General features: G+C 57.4%; 8 protein-coding genes across 8 annotated transcripts; 5 read left to right on the top strand and 3 right to left on the bottom strand.

Moving 5' to 3' along the window:
• Window positions 1–772: 772 nt before the first annotated feature.
• On the top strand, window positions 773–1,461 carry J4E83_007485 (uncharacterized protein; the record flags this gene model as incomplete). Its single annotated transcript, XM_049334389.1, has 2 exons — window positions 773–777; window positions 987–1,461. 2 exons carry the CDS (start codon window positions 773–775, stop codon window positions 1,459–1,461), a joined length of 480 nt encoding a protein of 159 aa, XP_049186731.1.
• A 161-nt stretch (window positions 1,462–1,622) lies between these two features.
• On the bottom strand, window positions 1,623–2,927 carry CYT1 (cytochrome c1; the record flags this gene model as incomplete). Its single annotated transcript, XM_049334388.1, has 5 exons — window positions 1,623–1,727; window positions 1,783–2,386; window positions 2,437–2,499; window positions 2,558–2,715; window positions 2,850–2,927. The coding sequence occupies 5 exons, from the start codon at window positions 2,925–2,927 to the stop codon at window positions 1,623–1,625; spliced, it is 1,008 nt and encodes a 335-aa protein (XP_049186730.1).
• An 813-nt stretch (window positions 2,928–3,740) lies between these two features.
• J4E83_007483 (uncharacterized protein) lies at window positions 3,741–6,487 on the top strand (the record flags this gene model as incomplete). Its single annotated transcript, XM_049334387.1, has 2 exons — window positions 3,741–3,892; window positions 3,943–6,487. The coding sequence occupies 2 exons, from the start codon at window positions 3,741–3,743 to the stop codon at window positions 6,485–6,487; spliced, it is 2,697 nt and encodes an 898-aa protein (XP_049186729.1).
• A 197-nt stretch (window positions 6,488–6,684) lies between these two features.
• Window positions 6,685–7,543, top strand: J4E83_007482 (uncharacterized protein; the record flags this gene model as incomplete). Its single annotated transcript, XM_049334386.1, has 2 exons — window positions 6,685–6,692; window positions 6,769–7,543. The coding sequence occupies 2 exons, from the start codon at window positions 6,685–6,687 to the stop codon at window positions 7,541–7,543; spliced, it is 783 nt and encodes a 260-aa protein (XP_049186728.1).
• A 2,751-nt stretch (window positions 7,544–10,294) lies between these two features.
• ATG1 (Serine/threonine-protein kinase) lies at window positions 10,295–13,344 on the top strand (the record flags this gene model as incomplete). The annotated part of the gene is made up of 3 exons (XM_049334385.1): window positions 10,295–10,456; window positions 10,518–13,152; window positions 13,202–13,344. 3 exons carry the CDS (start codon window positions 10,295–10,297, stop codon window positions 13,342–13,344), a joined length of 2,940 nt encoding a protein of 979 aa, XP_049186727.1.
• A 606-nt stretch (window positions 13,345–13,950) lies between these two features.
• J4E83_007480 (uncharacterized protein) lies at window positions 13,951–15,992 on the bottom strand (the record flags this gene model as incomplete). Its single annotated transcript, XM_049334384.1, has 2 exons — window positions 13,951–14,088; window positions 14,160–15,992. The coding sequence occupies 2 exons, from the start codon at window positions 15,990–15,992 to the stop codon at window positions 13,951–13,953; spliced, it is 1,971 nt and encodes a 656-aa protein (XP_049186726.1).
• A 487-nt stretch (window positions 15,993–16,479) lies between these two features.
• On the bottom strand, window positions 16,480–17,759 carry RPT4 (26S proteasome subunit rpt4; the record flags this gene model as incomplete). The annotated part of the gene is made up of 3 exons (XM_049334383.1): window positions 16,480–16,600; window positions 16,647–17,490; window positions 17,543–17,759. The coding sequence occupies 3 exons, from the start codon at window positions 17,757–17,759 to the stop codon at window positions 16,480–16,482; spliced, it is 1,182 nt and encodes a 393-aa protein (XP_049186725.1).
• Window positions 17,760–18,100: 341 nt separating this feature from the next.
• On the top strand, window positions 18,101–19,876 carry J4E83_007478 (uncharacterized protein; the record flags this gene model as incomplete). Its single annotated transcript, XM_049334382.1, has 2 exons — window positions 18,101–18,108; window positions 18,154–19,876. 2 exons carry the CDS (start codon window positions 18,101–18,103, stop codon window positions 19,874–19,876), a joined length of 1,731 nt encoding a protein of 576 aa, XP_049186724.1.
• Between the last annotated feature and the right edge of the window lie 590 nt (window positions 19,877–20,466).

Below are 20,466 nucleotides of genomic sequence, written 5' to 3'. Positions count from 1 at the left end.
GATGGCGTATCTTCGGGTGCTCAAGAGTGCGGAGACGACGGCGGTGCCCAGGAAGCCACAGCCACCCGTTACCAGAACGCGTGTTGGCTCCATTACAGCGCATGGAAATTATCGCGGATGTTATTGCATAGAACTTGGTATGTTGTGGTTGCGCGCCGTAGTCGTTGGCGGTCGACGTCGCGGTGGACCTCGGGAAGAGCAGGATACATGATAGAAGCGGGTCGCGTCCGAGGATCGCCGCGCTTTCCCGCTTCGCATCAAACGCTTGTAATGCCAAACGTGCATTATCGTTGCATAGCAAATATACACGTCTGGTATATTATAATTAATTGTACGTCATGCCGGGCAATTTTTAAGCGATGCGAAAGTCTGCAGTTTGTCGCTGGTGTTACACTGCCGCCAAATCAACTTTCCTATAACGTGGACTGAGCAGACAGAGGTTGATAACAGCTATATCAAGCGCAGCTCGACGTCCATTTTACGCAGGTGTGCATTTGTTGTAGTGCAAGAATTCTAGTGAGTTGGCTTTTACAGCTTTGAATACCGCCTGTGCAATCTCTGATTGATTTGCGATGCAGGAACAACATCGATCACCAAACAAAAATATTGCTTGATTGCCGGCGCCATGAGAGTCAACGAAAGCGAAGGCATGTAGTGAAAAGATCTGAACCCATGCTACGAGGCTAATTTTATCTAGCCATCTTGACACCTCGTCTGATCCTTGTGCCTTATAGCTTGCACCATGTCCCCACATACCACGAATGGATGCAAGATGAGGTAAGGCCTACCCAGCCTCCTATCTCTCCTAATATACGGCTGATTAGTGTGTAGGAATTGCAAACGCTTACAGCTTCTGAGCCGCTGACGCTTTCGGAGGAGTACGCTATGCAGTCCTCGTGGCGACGGGATGCAGATAAGTTGACTTTCATCATCTGCACTTCGCCACACACACCGCAAGCACTGTCGGATGTCTCTATACCTATTAGAGTCACTGGCAAGATAGACGACACGCCCAATCGTATGATTGGGGATGTGAACCTGTTTTTGTACCCGTCCGAGGACTGTAACGATGGCGCAGGGGAACAAGGCAAACACGAGACTGGGGAGATGGACGCGGTGGGCGAGTTGGAGATAATGATTGCCCGGCCTGACGCACGAGGAAAAGGGCTAGCAAAAGAAGCCCTACAGGCGTTCATCTGGTACATATCTACCTCGCTGCCAGCCATCCTGGACGAGTACGCGAAGGGAGCCAACAACAAAGACAAGCCCAAGTCTCTGAGCTACCTCCGTGTCAGAATCGACAAGGACAACATCCCGAGCCTCAGTCTGTTCAAAACGTTGGGCTTCAGCCAAGTTAGCGAACCTAATTACTTTGGGGAAGTGGAGCTACGGTCAGAGGTTGCAAGGCACGGGATAGACAAAGCTTGTTTGTTGGCAAAAAGCGTCTCGTACGAAGACTGATGAACAAACATGTCTGAGATGAGTAAATCCAAAATAGGAGATTGCATGACACGACGCAAAGAAATGTCATTGTTGAAAGCACCTGGCAATGTACACGATATAAAACACACGCTTCCGCTACCGGGTCTCCTGAAGCGCGCAAATACAGACCCCCTCTCCGTCTATTGGTTCGTCTTGCCGGAAGTGTTTGGCTTGGGGACGTGGTCGAGAATGCTCTTGTTTGGCGGTGGCTGGTAGACGATCTTCCTCGTCTTCAGCGGGGCCCACTTGTACCTGTCGTGGCTGTTAGTCATGTGGGTAAAGTGGCGGAGCTGCAAATACTTGCCTCTTGACCCAGACACTGAGGGCGAACAGAACACTGGTGACGGCAAGAACCTTCCAGCCCATCTTCTTACGGTCGTCCATCTCGGGCTCGGCGGTCCAGTTGAGGAACTCGACGACGTCCTTGGCCATCTGCGAAGTCGAAGCCTTGGTGCCATCATCGTATTCAACCAAGTCGTCGTACAGAACACGGGCCATGGCGATTCCAGTGCCGGGGAAGTAGGGGTTGAAGTTGAGGCCTTCCTGGACAACGGCACCAGCAGGCGGCTCCTCGGGGTAGCCGGTCAGCAAGCTGAAGATGTAGTTGCAGCCGCCGTGGCGGGCCTTGACCATGAGGGACAGATCCGGAGGCAGGGCACCGTTATTGGCAGCGCGGGCGGCCTCGTCGTTCTTGTAGGGAGCGGGCATGTAGTCGGACAGCTTTCCGGGGCGCTTCTCGATTTCGCCCTGGTCGTTGGGCTCTGTGTCGTATTCGTTCTCCTCGGCCAGGGCCTTGGCCTCGTCAACCGTCATGAACTTGCCGACGACGGCGCGGTAGGGCACACGCGAGATGGAGTGGCACGAGGCGCAGACCTCGCGGTAGACCTGGAAGCCGCGGCGGAGACTGTGACAGGTTAGGGGGCGGGCATGTGCGGTGCGGTGGGGAAGACGTACGCTCCGTGGTCGAAGGTCTTGTGCCACTTCTCGTGCTCCCACGGGTATTGGGTCGGGTGGAGGCTGTACAGGCACGACGTCAGTACATGGCCGCGGGCCGGGCTATCTGGGGCGCACTCACCCTTCTTCGGCGGGGGTCATGGCATCGACGTGGCGTCCGTAGAGGTGCCAGTACCAGGCAGTCGAGCCGACGGCGAAGAGAGTCGCTCCGGCGGGCAGGGCGTTGTTCTTCCAGGCCGAGGCGGCGCTGTCGGCGGAGGACCATGTCGAGGCGAAGCGCTGTATCACGCACTGGGTCAGCCAGATGATTCAATGGAAGCGGGGGCTGGCCCGAGTATGGCAGCCGGGCCAGCAGTACGGCGATGCAGCTTGCGCCAGCTGCCGGGAGATGCTGGGCCATGCGGGAGGCGTACCGGTTTGCTCGAGGCATTGCGGGCGGCGGCGGCGGCGGAGCGTGCCGTACGCAGTGGTGAGCGAGCCAACATGGTCATGAGAAGCTGGCTCGGGGCTGGGGGAGACGCGAGCAATGGGTTGGCGGCGATGGTGATGCGGCGGAGAACTGGTGCGAGACCATTTTCCAATTTCCAAGCTAACTAATCCACATCACGTGCGCTATCATTGGACGAGGCTGCCATGACGCCTCCGGACTGTATTTTGCTCTCGCACATCGCCTTGCATGCGAAGGCGAGTGTATCCGAGAGGTGCAGGCTGCGACTGGCAGTGCGGCATCACATGGCATGGCAGGCAGTGCAGAGGGTCCCGCGTGGAAGAGACTTCGTCCGTGATACGCAGCAATGTAGCCCTACTTCTATACCCTTTCGCTCATGCAGGAATTGCAAAAGGGCTCAAACGAGGGCTGCTTCTCTCTAGCAAGACTGGCAGTGCCGGGGCAGTGCCAGAACACACGGCGTCCCCAGGAGCGGGAGACGTCGTCGAGCTTCTTGCGTGGTGCCGGAACGCAACGCGACGTCGGCCTGGCTTATATAGTGGACACGGCCCCGATGCGAGCTAGGCTGCATCTGGCCGCGAAGAGAGCGCTGGAGGACGTCGAGCTCTCGCGGCGCAGGGGACAGGTCGCGACACAGCACACGAGAAGCCAGATGCACCGCTTCACCTACCATGGACGTCTTCTGGCCGCTCCCAGCCGCCGACTGAAGCCACGGCGGACGCTACTGCACACGCTCACACCGAACGCGCGACTCTCTCCTCCCCCCACCAACAGCCCTCGCCCGGTCCCTCGTCCCCCACCACCCTCCCGTCACCCTGCCCTTGTCCCCGCAAGGCACTGTTCCCACCGACGAAACATGTGCAAGCACTTCGGCGCAGAGGGCCACGCGTCCATCGACATCACCAAGGGTCGCGAGGTGCTGCCCGCCAACGTCAAGCCCGTCCACTACGACCTGACACTCGAGCCCGACTTTGCCAACTTCACCTACCAGGGCACCGTCACCATCGAGTACGTGCCCGTCCGCCCGTGTGAGGAGGGCCCTGCTGACACTCGGCCAGTCTAGATGTCGTCGACGACACCACGTCCATTGCCCTCAACACCAACGAGCTCAAGATCCACTCGACCAAGGTCACGGCCGGCCAGCAAGTCATCACCGAGTCGCCCCATGTCGCCACCGACGACGATGCGCAGACGACCACGGTCAGCTTCGACCAGACCATTCCGGGCGGTAGCCAGGCGAAGCTCACCATGGCCTTCGCCGGAGTGCTGAACGACAACATGGCCGGCTTCTACCGCTCCTCCTTCAAGGCTGCCGACGGCTCCACCACATACATGGCCACGACCCAGATGGAGCCCACAGATGCCAGGCGGGCGTTTCCTTGCTTCGACGAGCCCGCGCTCAAGGCCAAATTCACCGTCACCCTCATCGCCGATGAGAAGATGACCTGTCTCAGCAACATGGACGTAGCGTCGGAGAAACAGATCCAAAGCACCATCTCGGGCGGAAGACGCAAGGCCGTCACCTTCAGCCCGACGCCTCTCATGTCGACCTACCTCCTGTGCTTCATTGTCGGTGAGCTCAACTACATCGAGACGAACAACTTCCGCGTCCCTGTGCGAGTCTATGCGCCAAAGGATCGGGACATTGAGCACGGCCGCTTTTCGCTCGAGCTGGCGGCAAAGACGCTGGCATTCTACGAAAAAACCTTTGACAGTCCCTTCCCGCTGCCCAAAATGGACATGGTCGCGATTCCCGACTTCAGTGCAGGTGCCATGGAAAACTGGGGCCTCGTCACATATCGTGTCGTCGACGTGCTCATTGACGAAAAGGTCAGCGGGGCAGCTACCAAGCAGCGCGTCGCCGAGACGGTGCAGCACGAGCTTGCCCACCAGTGGTTTGGTAATCTCGTGACCATGGACTTCTGGGACGGCTTGTGGCTTAATGAAGGATTTGCAACGTGGATGTCGTGGTATTCCTGCAATGTCTTCTACCCTGACTGGAAAGTCTGGGAAGGCTATGTTACAGACAATCTAGCCAGCGCACTCTCGCTCGACTCGCTACGAAGCAGCCATCCCATCGAGGTACCGGTAAAGCGCGCAGACGAGATAAACCAGATCTTCGATGCCATCTCATACTCCAAGGGCTCGAGTGTCATCCGCATGATCTCCAAATATGTCGGAGAGGACACCTTCATGGAAGGAATCCGCCGGTATCTCAAAAAGCACGCCTATGGCAACACAGAGACTGGTGACCTCTGGGCTGCCTTAGCAGATGCCAGCGGCAAGGATGTTGGCAAGGTCATGGACATCTGGACCAAGAAGGTCGGCTTCCCAGTCGTTACCGTCACGGAAGGCACTGATTCCATCCACCTTAAGCAGAACCGCTTCCTCCGCACTGCCGATGTCAAGCCAGAGGAGGATCAAACCCTGTACCCCGTATTCCTTGCGCTGCGGACCAAGGAAGGAGTTGACGAAGACTTGACGCTTTTCGATCGTGAAGCCGACTTTAAGCTCAAGGAACTCGACTTCTTCAAGCTTAATGCGGACCACTCTGGCCTCTACCGGACCTCGTACACGCCAGAGCGCCTACGGAAGCTGGGCATCTCGGCCAAGGAGGGCCTCTTGACCGTTGAGGATCGAGCTGGCATGATTGCTGACGCAGGCTCGCTGGCGGCATCTGGCTACCAGAAAACGTCTGGTATACTCTCGCTCCTTGACAGCTTCAAACACGAAGCAGAGTTCGTCGTCTGGGGAGAGATCACGGGTCGTATTAGTTCCCTCCGGGGTGCATGGATGTTTGAGGACCAGAAGATCCGGGACGCTCTGAAGAAGTTCCAGTTGGAGCTCAGCGCAGAGAAGGCACATGAGCTGGGATGGGCATTCAATGAAAAAGACGGTCACATCGAGCAGCAGTTCAAGGGTCTCATGTTTGGTGCTGCCGGTATCGCTGGCGACGAGGACATTACCAAGGCATCCTTTGACATGTTTGACAAGTTCAAGGCAGGCGACAAGTCTGCCATTCACCCCAACATCCGCGGCAGCGTGTATGCCATTGTGCTAGCGAATGGTGGGCAAGAAGAGGTAAGCAGTGCTACGAGGATGAATGGAATGCAGACTGACCAGACGCAGTACGATGTCATCGTCAACGAGACTCGGAATGCCGCCACAAGCGACGAGCGCAACTCGGCTCTTCGCGCACTAGGCCGTGCCAAGTCTCCAGAGCTCATTCAGCGCACGCTTGCCATGGCTCTCAGCGACGAAGTCAAGGGCCAAGACATCTACTTGCCCATTGCAGCATTGAGGTCACACGCGGAGGGCTGTCATGCGCTCTGGAAGTGGGTCAAGGATAACTGGGAGGAGCTGGAGAGAAGGCTCCCCCCTAGCCTGAGCATGCTAAGTTCGGTGGTTGCCATTACAACATCAGGCTTCACCCACCGGGAACACATAGAGGACATTGAGGCGTTCTTCAAGGGCAAGAGCACCAAGGGCTTTGATATGGCGCTGTCCCAGAGCATCGACGCCATCAGCGCCAAAGCCGCATGGCTTGAGAGGGATGCGGACGATGTCAAGACGTGGTTGAAGGAACACAAGTATCTGCAGTAGGCGCCCCTGTCGGTGCACTGTTGTGAGAAATGGCTGTACAATATAGATGAAGAAATCAAAGACCCATGCCGCCAACGCTATGAATAAGAGTGCGCGATACCCAGGGAGCCGGTGCGTGATGAAGCTAGCATGTACCATGAATCTGTCCAGAAGGGTGGCTACGTCAGCTTGCCGAACGTGGGACCGCCAGTTCGGCCATGGCTCTGTGAAGAGTACAATCGGAACGCCACCGCCTCACGTTGACTTTGTGGCGCTCGAGCATTGTATCGCAATAGACACAGCGCCAGCCTCCACGATACTTCCAAGGGTTGTCGGAAGCTCGGTATCGAGTTGCGCGCAGCCGCCAGAGCCGTCATGGCGCAAAGGATGCCGCGATCCGGCACACGCGCAGACGCGAACCCAGACGCAGACGCAGACGCGCTCGCGCTAGATGACACGGTAGAGCTCGAGCAGTTCCGCCGCTCACCCCATCCATACCTGCGTCACGGAGACCAGACACAGAGGCAGTCACCAGGCCCGACGCATCGCGCCCCTCGGCCCTCGCAGTCGCGACCCTCTTCCGAGCCTCCAGGCAAGACAATGCACGACAAGGACGGCAGGACACGCAGGAAACGGGCACCGCACTCCCCGAGCGAAAGCGGCACCGAAGCCGACGACGAGGGCTACAGCCTCGTCAAGGCGCTGCCTGCTCCTCCCCTGCGACCGCACAAAGGCCTCCGCGAATCGCGGACGTCGGGCACAGACGAATGGGCGAGTCCGCTGCTCACTCCCACACAGATCGACGACGAGGGGAGAAAGCTCTTCGAGGGCTACTTCGCTCGCACCAACCGGACGAGGCGCAAGGGAGACGCATACCACAGCGACGACGACGAGGCGAGGAGGGCCAAGCAAAAGTATCTCCAGCGGCGGCGCAACGAGCTGGTCAGGCGAACGACCGAAACTGCATTGCTCGCGGGCATTGCCACGCTCGCCGTCCGCGGTTGCGACTGCTGGGTCAATTTGCTGGCATGGCATAGAGGTCAGCTCACCCCCCACGCATGGGCCCAAGGTCGTTAACCCGTGTCTAGTAGAATTGTTGACGCACGTTGCAATCATGGCCGGCGTCTTGGGACTGTATCCGCTTCGTCTTCTGTACTACTCATGGAGAAATCACTCTCGTCTCCGGCTTGGCCGTCGAATACATCTACCAGCCGCCTTCGATCCTGCCACCATCCTCTACCCCCCAATACTGCCCGTCCTCATTGCGCTGTCACTCTTTGCCTCATCACCAAAGCCTCTTCTACCCAACATGTTGCTCGGCTTAGCTGCGTTGCCAGCCAGACTTATTCCCTTCAGGAGCGCTACCTTGGGCTACTCTCCTCTGCACTGGCTGGTCTCCATCATGCCCCTGATCGCTGCCGAGAACACCGACATACCGTCTCGGCTGTTTGCACAGACACCATACAAACTCAAGTTACCCCCGCCTAACCAAGGTCTAGATCCCGAACTTCTGGTGACGTTGTTTGCTCTGCATCAAGCGCTGCTACCGCCGCTATACTACCTCACCACTACGAGCCTTCTACCAGCAGAGCTGCACCTGCTTTCAATTGGGCTTATCAACCTCCTCTTGTTCTCAGACACCCCTCAAGCAGCCATACTCGGTGTCTTACTGTGGCTAGGCGGGCTGGGGGTGTTTTTGCTCTGCGGCAACATCTTGAAGTGGGGCGTTGCACTTGCACGCATTCCGCGATGGAGGCTTCGACGTGCTGGCCAAGTCATTCGAGCTCGACAGAACTTCTTGCAGGTGTTGACCCGTAGTCTGGGATCCAAACGCGATGGAAGCGATTCCTGGAAAGATGTGAGTGACAGTGATACGGATGAAGAACCCAGATTCGACAAGCCCCTCCAAAAGACCAAGAGCCTTAAAGTCAACGTTTTAGACTCGGTCAGACACATCAGACCCTGCATGGAGGGCAGCGAGCCGCGGTCCGCCGCCGAAGCGACAAAGACTGGTTTTCAGCAGTCTACTTCTGCAGCAGGGTCCACTCCTAACAGTGGACGTAAGCGTAGGAATACCCTCCCAGTCCTCGTTGCTGAAGACCATACGTCACAGCATCGGTATTCGAACCGAAGACAGTCGGAATCGATTGTGCAGTCTTATTTATCGCTCACGCCCACCGAAGCCACAAGGAGGAAATGGCTCTACGCTGGATACTTCTACGTGATTGTGGTAGGCCTGATACTGGGACCAATTCGGTATAGTATCGGCAAATATGCTCTTCACCAACACGAACCTTTTGGATGGGCCATCAGCTACCTCTTCGGCAATATATCACGCGTGCGGTGGGAAGTGTTCACGTGGGATTTGAACTGGTGGGTTCCTCTGCCGACAAGACGGCACGCAGATGACATGGCCCGACTCACACACCATCTGTCGTTGGCGGAATATGTTCGCCGCATAGTACTGGGAGAAGCGACTACGCGTCTCTTGCTGTGCGTGTACTGTGCAGGAACCATACTCGCTGGCCTCGTAGCGGTCTTTTCGCTTTCTGCAGTGGTAGAAGTCGACACACGCAGAAAGGTGTTCCACGGCACCATGGTGGCGATGCTCCTGCCGACCATCTTCATCGACCCTTGTTTTGTTGCGCTGGCGCTTGCACTGGTACTTGCGATATTCCTCCTCCTCGATCTGATTCGCGCCTCGCAGCTTCCGCCGCTGTCCAAGCCCATTGCCAGGTTCCTGACGCCGTACGTGGATGGCCGCGATCTCCGAGGCCCCGTGGTGGTGTCGCACATCTTCCTCTTGATTGGGTGTGCGATCCCGCTGTGGCTATCGCTCGCAGGAGTGGAACGGGCTGGCGACGAGCCGTGGCAAGGCTGGGAGGTGGAAGACAGGGACGTGAGTATGGTGGCGGGAGTTATATGTGTGGGCATGGGCGACGCAGCAGCATCCCTCGTCGGGCGGCGCTACGGGCGGCGGAAATGGCCCTGGGCAGGCGGCAAGTCCCTGGAAGGGTCCTTGGCGTTTGCAGTCGCAGTGTCGGCTGGACTCGTGGTAAGTAGAGTGTGGCTCCGCGTCGGGTGGGAAAGCGGTGCGGCAGGGCACAGGACAGAGGGCGAGTGGGCTCACGACGCATTGCTCACGCTGGGCAAGGCGGCTCTGTGCGCGACGGGCGCAAGCCTCAACGAGGCGGTCCTCACAGGCGGCAACGACAACGTGATCGTGCCAGTGATACTATGGGTGCTTGTGAGGGGTGTCAGGCTGTAGGCAGTCGACGCCGCCGCATCAGGCGGGCTGCAGGTACGGCGTAGATAGACGGGTCGACCCGACCATGAAGCCGGCCACATGGTCGTTCGCGCAGGGGAGCATGACTTGCATTCAGAATGCGTGCGACCAGACAAGAGGCATGTTGGAGCGTGCAGGCGGGCGATGTGGTGCTAGCGCATGAGGGGCACGCGTCGTTATCAAGCATCCCGGCCGGCTTCCTGCATGTGACACGCGCACGCCTGCCTCGAGCCACGGCGTCGGCCTCTTGTATTGTACTGCCTGTGGTGCTCCTCGCTCCCCCGACACGCTGCGCTCGCGATACCCTACATACTCTCCCACTCGTCTCTGCCGCCCTGCGCCGAACCTCTTCTCTCCCGCGCCCAGCTGCTCGTCGCGCCCTGCATCCCCGTCCCTCGGCCATCCATCACCACCATCGGCCGCCCTCGACCACCGCCCACCGCCCGCCTCCCGCCAGCCCATGTCCAACGCCCTCACGGCCGCGCTGTACCCACGTCTTCGCTGGTAGCTGACGCCCGGCTGCTCAGCCAGCGCCGCCGACCATGGCAACACCCCCCAACCCGCTCGCCCCCAGGCGGTCGGGCGCGTCGCCGCCAGTGTCGACGCCCGCAGCCACGGGCTCGGAGCAGGTCATCGGAAAGTTCAAGCGCCTGCATCACATTGGCAAGGGCAGCTTCGCCGAAGTCTACCGCGGCATTCACATTGTACGTTGCTGCCCTCCCTTGCCCGGGGCGTGCGCCGAGTGCTAACTGTCTCGCCGCACAGGAGAAGCGCCAGTCCGTCGCCATCAAGTCGGTCAATATGAACAAGCTCAACAAGAAGCTCAAGGACAACCTCGTCTCGGAAATCTCCATTCTGCGCAGTCTGCACCACCCGCACATAGTCTCGCTCATCGACTGCCACGAGACGCCGTCCCGCATGCACATCATCATGGAGTTCTGCGAGCTCGGCGACCTGTCAGCCTTTATCAAGAAGCGCGCCGACCTCGTAAACCACCCGCAGACGCAGCGCATGATAGAAAAGTACCCGAACCCGACCGTTGGCGGCCTGCACGAGGTTGTCGTCCGCCACTTTGCCAAGCAGATGGCGAGCGCCCTGGAATTCCTGCGGTCCAAGAACTACATTCATCGTGATCTCAAGCCCCAGAACCTGCTCCTCAACCCCTCCTCCATCTTTTACTCGCAGAGTGGCACCCTCGAACGCATGCCTCTGGCTGCCAGCGCCAATTCCTTGATACCCGCCACCGGCATCGCCTCGCTGCCCATGCTCAAGATCGCTGATTTCGGCTTCGCTAGAATTCTGCCGACTACCTCGCTGGCCGAAACCCTGTGTGGCTCTCCCCTCTACATGGCACCTGAGATTCTGCGGTATGAAAAGTACGACGCAAAGGCCGACCTGTGGTCTGTGGGAACTGTGCTCTTCGAAATGATGTGCGCCCGACCGCCATTCAGGGCGAACAACCACGTAGAGCTACTGCGCAAGATTGAAGAGCGCAAGGACCAGGTCAGATTTCCAGAAGGCCTCGTCTGCACCAGGGCCATGAAGACCCTTATCCGCGCACTCTTGAAGCGAAAGCCAACCGAACGCATGTCATACGAGCATTTCTTCTCAGATGCCGTCATTCGCGATGAGATTCCAGACATGGTCGATGAGGACCTTCCGGGTTCTATGCAAGCGTCTGAGCGTATGCAAACCTCCGTATTAGAACCACCCATTGAGCCACCCCAGCGAGTCCACAAGGCGCCCCTCGAGCTGGAATCCAGGCCTACTGACAGTCCATATTCGATCTCGACCAGGGACAGGACGACAGGCCTTGGGACAACACCACCTTCACGGCCGGCTTCTCGACCTGTATCCGGCAACTTCTCAGGCACTCCACCGCAATATCTGCCTGCAAGACGAGCTAGTAACGCCCCTATTGAGCCCAACGACGGACGCACTCCAACGCGTGAGCATCGTCGGCCTACGCTCACCAACGCTGCAACCGCACCAGGACGTACTGCGACGCTGCAAGACCAGACGACAGCACCTACTGCCACCAGCCACAGGCGCAAGTACTCTCGCGACGAACAAGGCCCGCCATACATCGGTCTCAAGGAGCACCTGGATCGCGAGCGAATCCCACAGAGGACGGAAGCAAACGTGTTGAAAGAGGCGGCAGAGCGAGCAGCACAAGATAACGCGCTTGACGAGGGGTTTGTCTTTGTGGAAAAACGGCGTGTGGAGATTGACGCACTGGCAGACGAGATTGCGAATAGTCCACAAACACAGCGGGATCGTCCCCTCCACCGGGAAGCAGCAATGAAGCGACGATCGACAACGCAAGGGTCGCCAACATCAACCACTGGCGCAGTCCCCTCGAAAGCCATCCAGATTCAGCAAAAGCCTACCATTACGCACCAGCGCACAGCTTCTTACAGCCGGCGACAATACCGCCCAAGCTTTGAAACCGCCACCTCTGCTCTTTCCAAGGCTATGAACATGGTCAATATCCGAGGGCTTGGTCTGTCTCCGCCGGTCATGAAGGGCGTCTCACCCCCACAGGGCTATTCCGCATTCCCAGCCTATCCCACTGCGCAAAGCAGCATGCTAATGGTCGGCGATGGAGGCAAATCCGTTGGCAAAGATGAAGATACCATGACGGTCAAAAGGATTGAGGATCTGGCCCAGCTCAGCCACGTTGTATATGGCTTCGCTGAAGTCAAATACAGTCAGCTTGTTCCGGTTGCACCAAGCGACCCAGCTTTAGGAGTCGGTTCCACTGGCGTTGCTCGCAAGCCCAACAGCGATGTGATCGACGATGACGATGACGACGAAGATTTGACGCCTGATACTATTCTCATCATTTCCGAGGAAGCGCTGGTACTCTTCGTCAAGACGTTGGCAATGTTGAACAAGGCTATGGACCTGACTGGCAGCTACTGGAATCGCGCCCGCCGTAATAGTGGCCCCGACGGAACAAGCCGAACCAATGCAAAGCTGGGTCAGGTGGTCTCATGGATGCGAGATCGATTCAACGAATGCTGCGTCAAATCTGAGATTGTCGCACGTAAGCTCAAGCAGGCACAGGGGCAGCTACCGGCAGATCATCCAAGCCATCCTCACAATCAATCGGCGGCATCCAGCTCTGCAACTGCTGTAGGTTCCGCGGAGAACATTCTACTTACGACTGGTGTTACCGCTGAGAAACTATTATATGACCGGTCGCTAGAGATGAGTCGCCAGGCAGCCATTGATGAACTCACTGGACACAACCTGGCGGACTGCGATATCAACTACTGGACTGCCATCACGATGCTTCAAGCTGTTCTTGAAGAGGAAGAAGAATCGTCCAACGAGAAGGCTGATGCCGAGGAGATTAATGGCCTCGACGGCGAAGATCGGCGCTCGATCCAGAAGCGTAAGTCTCGCTACAGTGTCCCCAAAGTGTACCCAACTAACCAACGCAGTCCTTGAACAAATGAGAAGCCGGCAACGGGCTCTTAAGAAGAAACTCGACGTTGTCAAGACTCAAAAGCGCACTTCTATCACTAGTGCGCCTGCACAACATTCCGTGGGACGCAGCTCTTCTTCCCAAGGTGTCGCAAAGTAGTCATGCATCGTACAAAACCACCTTTTCAAGTATCAAACTTACAACTGCTTGTTTTCGCACCTAGGGACGGCACTATCCTTACGAGCCCCTGCTCTCTGTGTATGGGTTTATCATTCGGTATTCTTTGCGTGGTTTGGGACAACGGGGCGTCATGAAAGGCATTGGCGCACTCGCATTCGTTCGCATATGATACCAGGATCTTGAATAGCAACGACGTGCAATTTTTCTCATTATCAGGCGTTTGAAATGAATAGCGGGTTCAGGCGCACGGTTGGGTTGGCATTCTGCTATGGAGGGACAGTGCTTGCATTGGTTGTGGGCTGGCCTTTGAAGCAATAGAACGTGTATCGAGACTTGCACGAATTATTAGTAGCTGGGGAATAACAAGAAGTGGTCAGTGTATCGAACTTGCAGACCATGCAGCAGACATGAAATGTGACACCTGCAGTCTGAATTCCCTGTTTACCATCATACGCGCAACCTCAGGTAGTGCCAGTAGATACCGGAGCTTTGCAAATGTTCAGCCCACATGACCATCCAAGCTAATGTACAAGCATGACGTTGCTCCACGCAATGAGCTCGGGCGTCCGTCTCGAGACCGCGTTTTCAAGAAATGGAAATGCTTATGATCTTAATATCCTCCTCCGGCTTCTCTTTGTATACTTTGGTATTCTCGATTTTGTGAATAACATCCATCCCAGCAATCGCTCGTCCGAAGATGGTATGCTTGTTGTCAAGCCAGGGCTGCATACATGTCACAGTCAGCGCACCGCCTCATCGTGAAACTGAAAGTAAACGAGAAGACAAGGACTTACCGTCTTTTCGGTGGTAATGAAGAATTGACTTCCATTCGAATTTGGGCCGGCATTCGCCATGCTCACAGTGTAGGCTTTGTCGTGTCTCAAGTTGGAGAACTCATCTGCAAACTCCTTGCCCCAAATACTCTCTCCACCAGTGCCGTCACCAAGTGGGTCACCAGTCTGTATCATGAATTTGCGGATCACGCGGTGGAATATGACGTTGTTGTAGTAGTTGTTGCGCGCGTGTGTGACGAAGTTTTCCACGGCCTTGGGAGCGGCGTCCGGGAAGAGACGGATGGTAATATCGCCGTAGGTGGTGTGGAGAGTAGCTGTAGTGCCTGTTGCGGCGAGTGCTTTGTCGTCTCTTTGTTTGCTGGAGGCAGCAACGCGAGGCTTTTCGTTCTGCACATCACGGGTCGACTTGGTAGCGCTGGCATCGTTAGTGTACATGTAGAAACGGACCTTGCCAGAACCTGTAGTGACGAGCATGGCATCTCTGGCCTCGGCTTCCTGTAGTAACGGGTTCTCGCTCGCTGCCATTTCGACAGTGACAACACCCTTTTTCTCTGGTTGCCCTTGGTAGAGGCACAGCCATAGCGGTCTGATGGATTCTTCCTGGCCGTACAGCTTCACAAGCTTGTTGGTCAGTGTGTTGATCACTTTGACGCCGTACATGCTGCCGTATAGGATGAAATTGCTTGTCTCATCAAATGTCACATTCATGCGACACCTCGTCATAGGCTGGTCGAGCTCTCTTTCGATGGCTATGCGTCGACCAAACTCCATGTCTTCCAGATGCTGGACAGCGGTACCAGCCTGTTGCATGCTGGTGATGGTCTCGATTGATTCGTCGTACGTGCGATGAAGTTTGCCGGTGGCAAAGTCGAAGACGCGGACCTTGCGATCCGGGAATGAAAGCGTCGCAAACTGCTTCCCCGTGGGAGATATGGTAAGCGACGAGGGCACACTTTTTGACTTCTTGAAGTCGAACAGACTGGTAGAGCTCTTCAGCCTCCAAACATTGTCTGGCTTCTCAAAGTTTCCATTGGGCCTCCAGTATTCCACCATACCACCTTGATCGACGCTCACAACACAGTCGAATTCGCTATTGTATGCCATTAGGTTCACTGACGCCCTGTGAACGCTCCTGAGCATGTGTAACGGCTCTGGATTCTCCCCTCTGCCATCGTAAATGCGGATCCAACTGTCTTCTTCGGAGCTGACGGCCAGTTGAGGAAAGCTTGCGCCTCGGCCGTGCAGCCAGCAAACCGCTCTAGGCGTGTACTCGACGCTCAGCATGGCCAGCAGATCGAAGGTGACGACATCGAAGATCTTGATTGTCTTGTCCGAGCCGGAGGTAGCAAAGCTACGGCCGTCGGCGCTCACGTTGACAGACTTGATCTCCCCGGTATGCGCCCTGAATTCTTTGACAAACTCTACGCCGCCAAAGTCCTTTTTCCAGAACTTGACCACGCCGTCGACAGAGCTCGTTATGAGGAAGTCGGTGTGGGGGGTAAAGGTGGTAAAGCACAATTGCTCGCGGTGCATTAGCGATTTGGAGTAGCGGGTCGCGCCGGGCAGCGCAGCGACGTAAAGCTTCTCGTAGGGCAGTTTGCGCTTTTTTCGCTTCGGCGCTGAAGACGGAAGGGCGGGACCAAAGTCATCGTCGGAGGAGGAAGTATCGTCTGGGGAGGTTGTTAGGAACTTGACGCGCAACGGATGCACAAGGGACATACCGTCGTCCAGAGCCTGCACAGGAGCTTTCTTTGCAGAGACGGCGCTGTCAGCCTCCATTTCGGTACGCGAGCGCTTTGCCTTGCTCGGCGACTGAGACCCGTCCATTTCCATCATGGGCATGCAATTGAGACCGCCGGGGTGGTGCGGGTTGGTTGTCGCAGGCCCAAGCTTGGAATAATCGAACCTTGGAATGATGCCGCGTCTAAACGCGTGACGTTGCACTATCACACGCGCTTGTCGGACAGTCGGAGAGTTTTGCGGGATACGTCAGGTACGCTAGCACGCCGTTTACGGGTATCCATGCATTGTGATCACGCCTCAGCAGAATACTGTTGTCATGTTCGCAGACGGTGTGGAAAGCCCACACATTGCTTTCTTTTCTCCTGTTTCGAATTCAAGTGCTATCATAACGCAAGGGCATCGCCTGCTCTTCTGGCGCTGTGCGAGGAAATGTATGTACGCATTGGACTCATCACGAATCGGATAAACAGAGTGGGGCAGACGAATCATTGCTCCAGCCTCTTTCTATGATGCTATCGTACATGATGCCCATGGCTAATCTTCACATCATCATTACCATCCAAGCGTAGGTGCTGGCTCATAGCTTCTGGTAGTCCAGCTTGCCCTCTAGCTTCTTCGACTCGGCCATCTTCCGCACTGCCTTGTTGAAATCGTCCTGGTTGATCGAGTCTCGGTAGTCTTTGATGGCGAAGAGGCCGCTGCGATGTGTTAGCCATGTCACAGTTACACGGAAGAGACACTTACGCCTCGGTGACAACGTTGCGAAGGTCGGCACCGTTCATGCCATCGCTCATCTTCACAATGCTCTCGAAGTCGATCTCGCCATCCGTCACTACGCTGCCAGAGTGAATTTTCAGAATCTCGAGACGGCCCACTTCGTTGGGTAGGGGGATTTCGAGTTTGCGGTCAAGACGCCCGGCGCGAAGCAGAGCGGGGTCGAGCGTGTCGGGTCGGTTCGTCGCCATGATGATCTTGGTCTGCCCTAGGTAGTCGAAGCCGTCGAGCTGGTTCAGCAGCTCCATGAGGGTTCGCTGAATCTCACGGTCTGCCGACGTTCCCTCGGAGAAGCGACGACCGCCAATAGCATCAATCTCGTCCATGAAGATGATGCAGGGCTCGTGCTCCTTTGCGTACCCAAACATCTCACGGATGAGACGCGCCGATTCTCCGATGTATTTGTCGACAATGGCAGAGCTGACGACCTTGAGGAAGTTTGTCTCGAGACTGCTCGCCACGGCGCGTGCCAGGAGTGTCTTGCCCGTGCCTGGCGGTCCGTAGAGTAGCACTCCCTTTGGCGGTTTGATGCCTACCCGCAGAAACAGCTCGGGGTTCTTCAACGGCAGTTCGATGACCTCGCGTAGCTCCCTAATCTGCTCGTTCAGGCCGCCGATGCCGCCGAAGCTGACCTGCCCTGGGTCTTCGAGCGACATGTTGTAGACGAGCGGGTCGACTTCGCGGGGAAGCATGCGCATGATGGTGAGTGTCGTCATATCGAGGGCCACGCGTGTGCCTTGCTTGAGCTTGGCCTTGTCGACCTTGGACCGGCATCCGACGACGTAACGGGGCCCCGAGGATGCCTTGACAATGACTGCGGCGACGTTAGTGTGGCGTCTTTTGGCAGGATGCACACGTGCACGTACATCGCTCCTCGTCCAACTGCTTCAGCACCTCTCCTATTATCTGGCCGACGCTCTGCAGCGCCTTGATGTTGTCTTCGGATACGTCAAAGTCGTGCTGCAGGCCCTTGATGTCCAGTCGCAGCGCCTTGAGCTTGGCCTCCCATTCTCTAGACTCGAGCAGCTTGGACTTGTAGGCCTCGAGAGCGTGCTCGCGCTCCTGGTCGCCGCTTCCGCTCATGGTGGACATGTGCGGCGGCGTGGGTGACGTTGCGGAGGAGCGGCGGCGTGTGGAGGCGGAGGTGATGGCACGCGTGAGGGCGGCGGGCGGTACTTTAAGGCAGCCGAGTTTGCTGCAGAGTCAAGACGGCGTGAATGTGTGCGCAGCCAGCGAAAGGGTCTATCCGCGTTGGGTGGAGTGAGTGTCGGAATGGGAGACGTCGGTGGTGATGGCCACGGCGATGGCCTTGGTGTTGTCCATGTATGTGAGCGAGCTTGGACCAAGACGCCATTTCCGCGGCGAAAGTTAGCCTTCGAAAAAAGTTGGCCGATCAAATTCCTGCAACCACACCCGCAACCGCAATGTCGTCGTCCTTCTTCACCGCGCCGGCCTCACAGCGGAAACGCAAGCGCAGCGAAGCCACCGCCGGCGCCCCCAAACGACGCACCACAGACGCGCATGCTCGCCGCATGCAGCGCGAGGAGTCCATCAGCGGCAGCGACACATCCGAGGGCGACGGCGCACCCACGTTCGACGGCGGCGACGATGCAGACAGCGGCTCTAGCTCTTCGGAAGACGAGCACGAGACGGCGGCGGACAAGCGCCTCAGGCTGGCCGAGCGCTATCTCGACAACATCCGCAACGAGGTCGAGGAGGACGTGGGCTTCGACGCCGAGCAGATCGACAAGGACCTGATCGCCGAGCGGCTCAAGGAAGATGTTGCGGAGGGCAAGGGCAGGATATACCGGTCCATCGCTGCTGAGCTTGGGTTTGAATATGCATCACACGTCACGGCCTACTCAGGGCTGCAAAAAGCCACCACCGGATGCGCTGTCAAGCTGCCGCACGCCTGGACCATCAGCAAGGATCTCGTCGTCGAGAAGTGGGCAATTGCAGACCCGAAATCGTATGCGCCCGACCCCAACCGACCGTCCAACCTGACGCCGCGCACCACTCCCAAGAGGCTCCTGTGGCGCAAGGGAAACAAGAACAAAAAGGGCGACCGCGCCTTTCTGGGTCACACGGGCGAGATTGTGTCTATAGCCATCTCCGACTCGGGAAAGTACCTGGCCACGGGCGATGTGCATGCGCGTCTGGTCATCTGGGACGCCGACACCCTCACGCCACGACACCTCTTTACTCGCCATCGAGATGCCGTTCTCTCACTGTCCTTCCGGAGGGGCACCGAGCAGCTCTTCTCCGGCGGCGCAGACCGAGCAGTCATTGTCTGGAGTGCGCCTGAATCTGCGTACATTGAGACACTGGTCGGACACCAGGACGCCGTCATTGGTGTCGCAGGCGGGTTGGAGATGAACCAAGAGACATGCGTCAGTGTAGGCGCCCGCGATCGCACTGCGCGCCTGTGGAGGGTCGTCGAGGAAAACCAGCTCGTCTTCCACGGAGGCGGTACAGCCAGGCAAAAGGGCTTGGACAAGCTGCGCAAAGGCCGATTTGGCAAGACTGTTGACGGAGACGACAAACAGGATCAAGACGTCGGCGCCAGCCTCGACGACGATGCGCCCATGGCATATGCCGAAGGCTCCATCGATTGCGTCGGCCTTCTCGACGCCGGCTTGTTTGTCACAGCATCGGACAATGGAGCCTTGTCGTTGTGGTCTGTCAACCGGAAGAAGCCCCTTTTTACATATCCACTTACCCATGGCCGCGATCCACCGCTCTCGCCCGAGCAAATGTCAGCCAACGACGACGCCGCAACATCGACAAAGCCCGGTCCGCGGCTACCGCGCTACGTGACTGCGCTTGCTACCGTTCCCTTTGCCGACTTGATCCTCACAGCGAGCTGGGACGGCTGGATACGCGCCTGGAGGATTACAGCCGACAAGAAGAGCATTGAGCCCGCGGGCAAGATAGGACGTGTGCCGATTGCGGAAGACGAGTCCATGGTCAATGGCAGCTCTAGGGACGATGCTATTCTCATACGAGGCATTGTGAATGGTCTTGCAGTTCAGGAGAGAGGAGACAGAGGCAAGGATGGGCTGTGCGTGGTGGCTGCCGTGGGCAAGGAGCCCAGGTTAGCCAGATGGATGTCTGCAAAGGCCAAGAACGGCATTCACGTTTTCGAGGTACCGAGAAGAAGCCTGGCAAACGGCACAACTGAGGGCGAGGAGGAGGGTTAGGAAGCATAGGCGAGAAGTCACTTGCATTGCGAGGCGTTTGTGGATGCATATTAGATACCAATTCTCATGACGCATTTAGTGACGACTTCTGGTCGCCTTCTTACACTGGGTGCAGCGAGACTCGGTCTCACAGATGGCTAGGGTATGCGTGATGAATGGCTCTGAGCTTGCTGTCTTGACGCTGGGTGTCGTGATGGTGGGCGGGAACTCGTTGCACGCCAGGCCCACAGCCTAGGCCAAGTCGACTGCCGCACCGGTGACGTTGGTGTCGAAGAAGCAAGCAGTGGGCGCTACACGTGGCCGTTGGCATGAGTGCATTTGAGTCGGGCAGCCAGGCGGTCAGTGAGGCTGCTGAGCTGGACACGTAGCCGCCTAGACGAGGCGTGGATAACTCGCAGCAGTGCGAGGCGGGTTGGGTGAGGTTAAGAGGCAGATGGCCGTCGTCGTCGTCGTCGGACTCCAGCTGCGTCTGCCCACGGCTACATCCACGGCCCGTCGCCAGACCATGCACGCGTCGGCACACAGCTTTGCCCGACATCTGCATCAGAGTTGGAGAGTTGGGGCAGCATCGCCTTTTCCGTGTTGGCCAG

The sequence above is a fragment of the Alternaria metachromatica genome (genome assembly GCF_023757995.1).
Source record: "Alternaria metachromatica strain BMP 0045 chromosome Unknown scaffold_18, whole genome shotgun sequence".
Lineage (NCBI taxonomy): Eukaryota > Fungi > Ascomycota > Dothideomycetes > Pleosporales > Pleosporaceae > Alternaria > Alternaria metachromatica.
Note: the sequence above shows the minus strand (reverse complement) of the source record. Positions and strands in the feature narration are given on the sequence as shown.